Source organism: Austrofundulus limnaeus, unplaced genomic scaffold, assembly GCF_001266775.1.
Source record: "Austrofundulus limnaeus strain Quisiro unplaced genomic scaffold, Austrofundulus_limnaeus-1.0 Scaffold39, whole genome shotgun sequence".
In the NCBI taxonomy this organism is placed as follows: Eukaryota; Metazoa; Chordata; class Actinopteri; order Cyprinodontiformes; family Rivulidae; genus Austrofundulus; species Austrofundulus limnaeus.
In genome coordinates this window covers 1017684-1023873 of record NW_013952441.1, presented here as the reverse complement: position 1 = coordinate 1023873, position 6190 = coordinate 1017684, and the positions used below count along the sequence as shown (strand labels likewise).

General features: G+C 39.7%; 1 protein-coding gene across 2 annotated transcripts in view; it reads right to left on the bottom strand.

The window, feature by feature from the left end:
- Positions 1 to 486: 486 nt before the first annotated feature.
- Positions 487 to 6190, bottom strand: part of zranb1a (zinc finger, RAN-binding domain containing 1a) — a gene marked incomplete in the record, with an annotated part of 23587 nt that continues 17883 nt past the window's right edge. For both annotated transcript variants that reach the window (XM_014007038.1, XM_014007039.1), the window contains 3 exon segments: positions 487 to 1522; positions 3818 to 4047; positions 4247 to 4376. In XM_014007038.1, coding sequence (XP_013862492.1) covers positions 1307 to 1522; positions 3818 to 4047; positions 4247 to 4376 — 576 coding nt within the window.

The window sequence follows — 6190 nt, the reverse complement described above, 5'->3', positions numbered from 1 at the left end:
TACCAGTTTAAGGGCACTTGGGACTAATGGTGGRTGTTGGCCTTTAAGGGTTTAAATCWRAACCATTTSAGGATGTGATAACCACCAAAACATTTATAAAGACAGTCACAGTTCAGCTTTGTGGGGTTTTTTTTTTGTCATTTTTATGAAATCAACATCTCAGCCCTCAGTTTTAAAAAAATGTTTGGTCAGAAATGTTAGAATTGATTGTTGTAGCAAAGATTGGTGAATAMTGATCAACTGTGATCTTGGTAAGAAAACTGTGACTTTTCTGTTAAGCTTGAGGGCTAAAACATTTATTTAATAGAAGTAGAGACAGACACAACGCTTTAGTGTGGATATTTAAAAAAAAAAAAACTCTAAACATTCTCCAAAAATGGACGAAGGTTGAAAATCCCCCCGGTTAATGCACCCAGGACTCCTCCTTCATCACTGCCTGTGATCTAAATCCAAACAAGAGTTCAGAAATTAAAAAACAAACAGCGATTCGGTTGATGCAAGTGAGTTAAATTTAATATTAATGCTCTCCATAGAAGAGGCAGAGTGTTTGGTTTTCTCTCTTTTTTTTATTCTTCTCTTCGTCGTCGTCGTCTTCTTCCCCCACCAGCGTCACTCTGAACACAAACATGAGCTACCAGGTCACATAAAAATGTCAGTAAACTTCAGTGTTTCTTCCCCTGCCATGGACAAATTGTAGGTTTTATGTGTGCAAAATAAAAATACTTCAAGACTAAGTGAATCCAACAAAACTGATTTTTAAAAAACAGAAAAGAGAAAAAGAAACCAAGAAGGGGGTCTCTTTGTGTGTGTATGCACTTGAAGAAATAAATAAATCCAGCATCAAACAGGTTTTGCAGAAATGATTAGCAATCGGGGAAACTCTGGTTATTTAACTCAACACACACTTTACATACACACACACACACACACACACACACACACATACAGAGTTAGCATCTTCTCAGGCGAGTCTGATCTACTGCAGCTCGGTGAATCCTTAAATACTGCATATCTTCTAGTATTTTCTTCAAGTAAGATAAATGAGGAGTAATTTGAGTATAGGGTGGCAAACGAGGACTTTATAAGCTGTCATGGGAGAAGTAATGAGGATTCAGTTTCATAGTGCTGGTATGTTCTCTACCACGGCGCTCACAGATCACATGCATTGTTACAAGTTAAGGATTTACAGCTTTTAAAAAGGGGGGAGAAACAAAAACCTAAAGTAGCAAAGACCCCTCGCTCTGAGCCTACAATGTCCAGATTTCTTAAGTCCTGCGAGCTCTCTCACTTCTCTACTTGCCCTCGCTCACTCGTCGTCGTCCTCCTCCTCCTCGCCGTCGGACAGAGAGGCACAGGGGCGGAGCTGGCGGTATCGGTCCAGCCACTTCTCCACCATCTGGGTGACCAGGGGGTGGTTCCGGCGGCGGCAGCTCTTCTGCATGGCGACCAGGACGCCGCCTTCCGTCACGCAGCAGTCCAGCCACTCCCGCARCAGCTTCTCCTGCTGCTCCTCGTTCCCCATCTGGGTCAGGGAGGAAGAAAATACAAAAACACGTTGAAGTGCGCACCAAGTAACCCAAGCTAAGATCGCAACTTATTTTACCCGTTCTCACATGGAAACAAACTGTTACTCCTAACGTAACACAACCTCAAAAACACTGAATCGTTTTGTACTTCAATATTTTGTCAGGTTTTTTTCTCAGGGTTCCCACACCCTGTCCAACATCCAATTCCAGGACCTTTCAAGGACTTCCTAGTACCAGCTTCTTCAAATTAAAGAACCACACGCAAAAGCAATTACCTACTGCTATSGCAGAATGTTACCAATAAACAGGTTTARTATCATGTAAATTCAATGAAAAACTGAACACAGAAGTTGTTGAGTCAGAATCAATGACATCAGTTCACCGTAATCTTGACTTATCCACCGCAACAAATGTAAGTTTATTTTTTATTAAATTTTATAAATTAGTTTTTAAAAGATGATGAAAATCAGTTGTGTGAATAGAGAATTTCAATACCCCAAAAATATTCAAGGACTTTCAAGGACAAGTGTAATTTTTGGCTGTTTTCACAAACTTTCTTTTTCAAATTCACAAACTTTCAAGGATTTCAAGGACCAGTGGGAACCTTGTTTTTCTACATCAAGAAAGATTTGTGTCAAGGGGCCACATGTATATCCCCACATTACCTCACTCACACACAAACACACACCAGAGCTCTCTTTAGATCTCTACAGGTCAGGAATACTTTGCAGCAAAAAATAAAAAAAAAGAAAAATCATCTTTTAAAGTTTAAACAAATCACAAGAATTCTGACTTTATTTACAGACATTTAAAGCCATAAAAGCTGTCAAAATACAAGATTTTTCAGTGTTTCGACTTGAATATTTTAACTTTTATCATCATTTCTACATCATTAAATGACTGATCTATTAGTGTGAAGTAGAGTTGGGTGATATTTGCAAAATAATCACAAATAATTGTGATATTTAGCTGATAACTAGCGGTGACCAGATATCAGCATTTTTAAAAGTACTCGTTGAAAATGTCCTGAGAACTGGAACTGAAGCAGGTTTTTGCGTGGACCTTCACGTCATTTTATAAACGCGACCTCCACCAGACTCCAGTGAACGCTTCATGCCGTCGATTCACACGCCCAGAAGAGGGCGTGACGTCACATTCAGCTCACTGTGGATGCTACGTTAGCATGTGGATTCTGAAGTTGTGTAATCAGTGTCAGTTAAATAATTATCTGACATGATAGTTTAGTTCACTGTTTATGTTTCAACCTGCCTCTGGCCCGATGCTCCGKTGCAGTGCGTATTYATGGAACAAAGAGAAACTAAATTATGGATCCAGTAACTTTAGTATCGACACAATCAACATTACTCATGCATCTGCAGATTCTCAGTTATCCAGGACACGGAAAAAAGACGAAGCAACTGGACTTCTGTTCTGCTGAAGATGTGTGGTGTTACATTTAAACTGCATGACTTGACGTTATAGTGTCAGACATAAAAACGTCAGATGAAATGTGACAYGAGCATTCAGAATAAATGAAATGTGTTTTTATAAAATTGCATATTTTTTTTTATTTCTAACTCAGTAATTTCTTGGTATTGGCGAGAGCCCAAATTGAAGTATTTGGTTTGAGAAAAACTGGTACTGAGACAACCCTATGAAAAACAATGAAAATAACTATGAATAAATGACAACTGCTCTGCATGTTTTTACTATAAAATAGTTCTGTGTTCTAAAATTCTTTATTTTAAATCGGGTTAAATTACTAAACTGAATGAAACCTACTTTTTCCACAGCATTTAGTGGCAGCAGATCGTTCGTAACACAAAATGCCCCGGCTCGCATGCACCCTCGTTAATGAGAGGGTCGCACACAAAAATATATCACGCAGCAGTAATTGTAGTTACTGCAAAGTGGCAAAYATTAATTATTGACAGTTTTWATGAGGAATAATTGCACATATGATTTTTTCTGAAGAGAAAAATACATGTTTGTGTTTTTTTTCCCCATCACTTGAACACTTTTCACATTGATTGACATGCTGCAGTGCCTTAGCGTACTGCAGCCACTAGGGGGCAGTATCAGAAATACTGTACGAAAATGTGAGTTGTGAGCTGCTATTAGATGAAATCAAATAAAGCTTTTTTTGACATCTGGTGCTGCACCGTATACTCAAATGAATAAAAACTAAAAAAAATATATAAATAAATATCAGGGAGAGACATGTACCAGTTTTAAGTTGCAGCTGTAGTACTTGAGAGTATTAGTAGCAGTATTGCAGTATTACAACTTACTTGTTGAGCAGAGAGAAAGTGAATGTGCAGCAGCTTCCTCTCGCTGTCGACCAAGGGCAGGAACGTAACTGTGACATCATCGTCTGTATTGAGGTTGGCGCCCGCACCACGATTGTCGTAGCCGTCGTTCTCCATGGCCACCAGGGCGGAAAAGTGGCCCCGCGTGTAGCCCAGGGCGATGGGGCTCTTCCAGCAGAAACTCTGCTCCCATAACAGAGGCAGGTACACACCTGAAGACACGCAGAACGAGTCAGACAAGGCGGGACAGGCTGTTCACTGCCGTGCTAATTACATCTGAGAAGAACAGGCTGTTCGCTCAGATTAACCCAGTGCCAGAGTCCGCTGCGTCGAMGAAGAGCAACTCTGAAATTTATGTGTTGACTCAAAGTTTTGCAGTTTAAACAAAATAAAGTAAAAATGCTGCTTGACCTTGAAAACGAGTGTATCCTAAAGGTTCCCCACGGAAACTTTTGTAGTACTTCACTCCGTAGACTATGATGGGTCTTCGAAGAATATGTGCAAGAACAAAAATGTGGGTCTGCTCCAGGCTGGCCCCCGGCTGAAAGAGTAGAAGAATGAAACCAATGTGAGAAAAACAAGCAAAAAACACTTTAGTTTTGTGTTAATTTTCACAGTTTCTAAACACGTCAATGGAAGAAACACTTTATACAAAATGTTTAGCTGTGGTCATTTATAGGATGTGAAAATGATACAGTCTCGATAAGTTACAATACTTTATACCGAGTATTCAAAAAATATATACAGGTTTGTGAAAAAGTTTCAAACCAAACCCCAATTCTTTTAAAAGGAGATATCCTGCTTTTAAATCCTTCTTTTTCACATTTAAATCATTCAGTTGGGGTCTATTTAAAATAGAACTGCAATGCTTTGGTCTGAATTCCTCCTTATTGTAACTCCACAAGCCCCTCTTTCAGCTCTCTTCTGAGTAAGAGGAGACGTAATTGTAGTTGGTAAGTCCAGACCTTATTTGGCAGTTACGCCACAAAATTTTCTGACAGGTTTAACACTACAGCACACTGTTCACTGAGTCATTAAAGAGACACACAAACATGTGGGAGGAGTTTAAAAAGACAAATCCCAGCTAAAAGTTATCACCAGCAAACAAACAATATCTGAAAGGAAACAAAAACTCTCCATCTGAGACGTGATAAATACTAAACTACTGGTACCACAGTGCCCCACCTCCCCCCAGAAACAAAATAAATGTTAAAAATAATTACAAATGACATTTATTTGCTATAATTGATATAAGAGATAAAGTGATGTTACTGGTCAATAAAACCATATAATAATGTTTTTTTGTCATTACACCTGATGTTCAGTTGGCCCAGCTGTAATGTTTACTTTAACTAAATATAGCTGGGGTCACAAGTTTCTGTCATTTGTGAGTTGGAAACTGAAACGTTTCTGTATGTGTTACATCTATAGCCACCAGTTTTTGGGAATCCCCTCATTGACCCTAAATAACTAGCTTAAACTGTGTTACCTTTGGCATTGCTTTTTTAAATTCAATTTAAGAAACAGGAACAAATGGTGTCTTTGTGACAGGTTGCTGGTAAAAATGTGCCTGAAGAGCCAATTTGAAATTACGTTTTTGCCAAGTCGCCCAGTACGTTGATCCAGCACTGGTTCAGCTGGAGTTTAGGAGCCTTTTATGGCAGAATGAGTCACAGGTCAGGATCATGTGGCTCAAAAGGCAAGAACAAAATAGCATTCCTCTGTAAACAGTCAGGTAGTTGACCGAAAATGAGCAAAAAGACAAACATGTGAATATGATAAAAGGTTTTTCCAGCTCAGTAAGTTGTGATGACTGTTTACTATACGCCCTGTTGACTTCAGCTGATTCTGTCTCCATGTCAGCCTCTCTTCTTCTCTGCTTGCATCTGCACTAAGTGGACAGGCAGAAAACAGCACAGCTACTCGTAAATTCAATGCTGGCTTCAAAGGCACCTTTACTTGTCAAATGAGATGAACAAAACTTGACTTTGTGTTTCATCCAATCATCTGATCCGTCTGTCACCATTAAAGCCTCGGAGGAGGTTATCAGACGGTGGGTTTTGCTGCGTTTGTTTGTGCCGTCAGTGGAGTCGCTCTCGGCTGGTAATCCCAGGGTCACGTGTGGAGACGGAGCTGAGTCAGCAGGCGTGCCAGGAGAGTTGACCAGCTGCCTGTAAACTCTTAACGAGTGGATCTTTTAGCAAACGCCTCTGCCCTTTCTGTCATTAACAAACTGTTCATTCTATCAATATTTCCTGACGTTGATCCTTGAGAGATACTGACTCATTTGCCTCACAGGACACACCACACTGGAGTCCTTTTCTTTTGTATTACTTGGATCGAAGTGAGTAAACT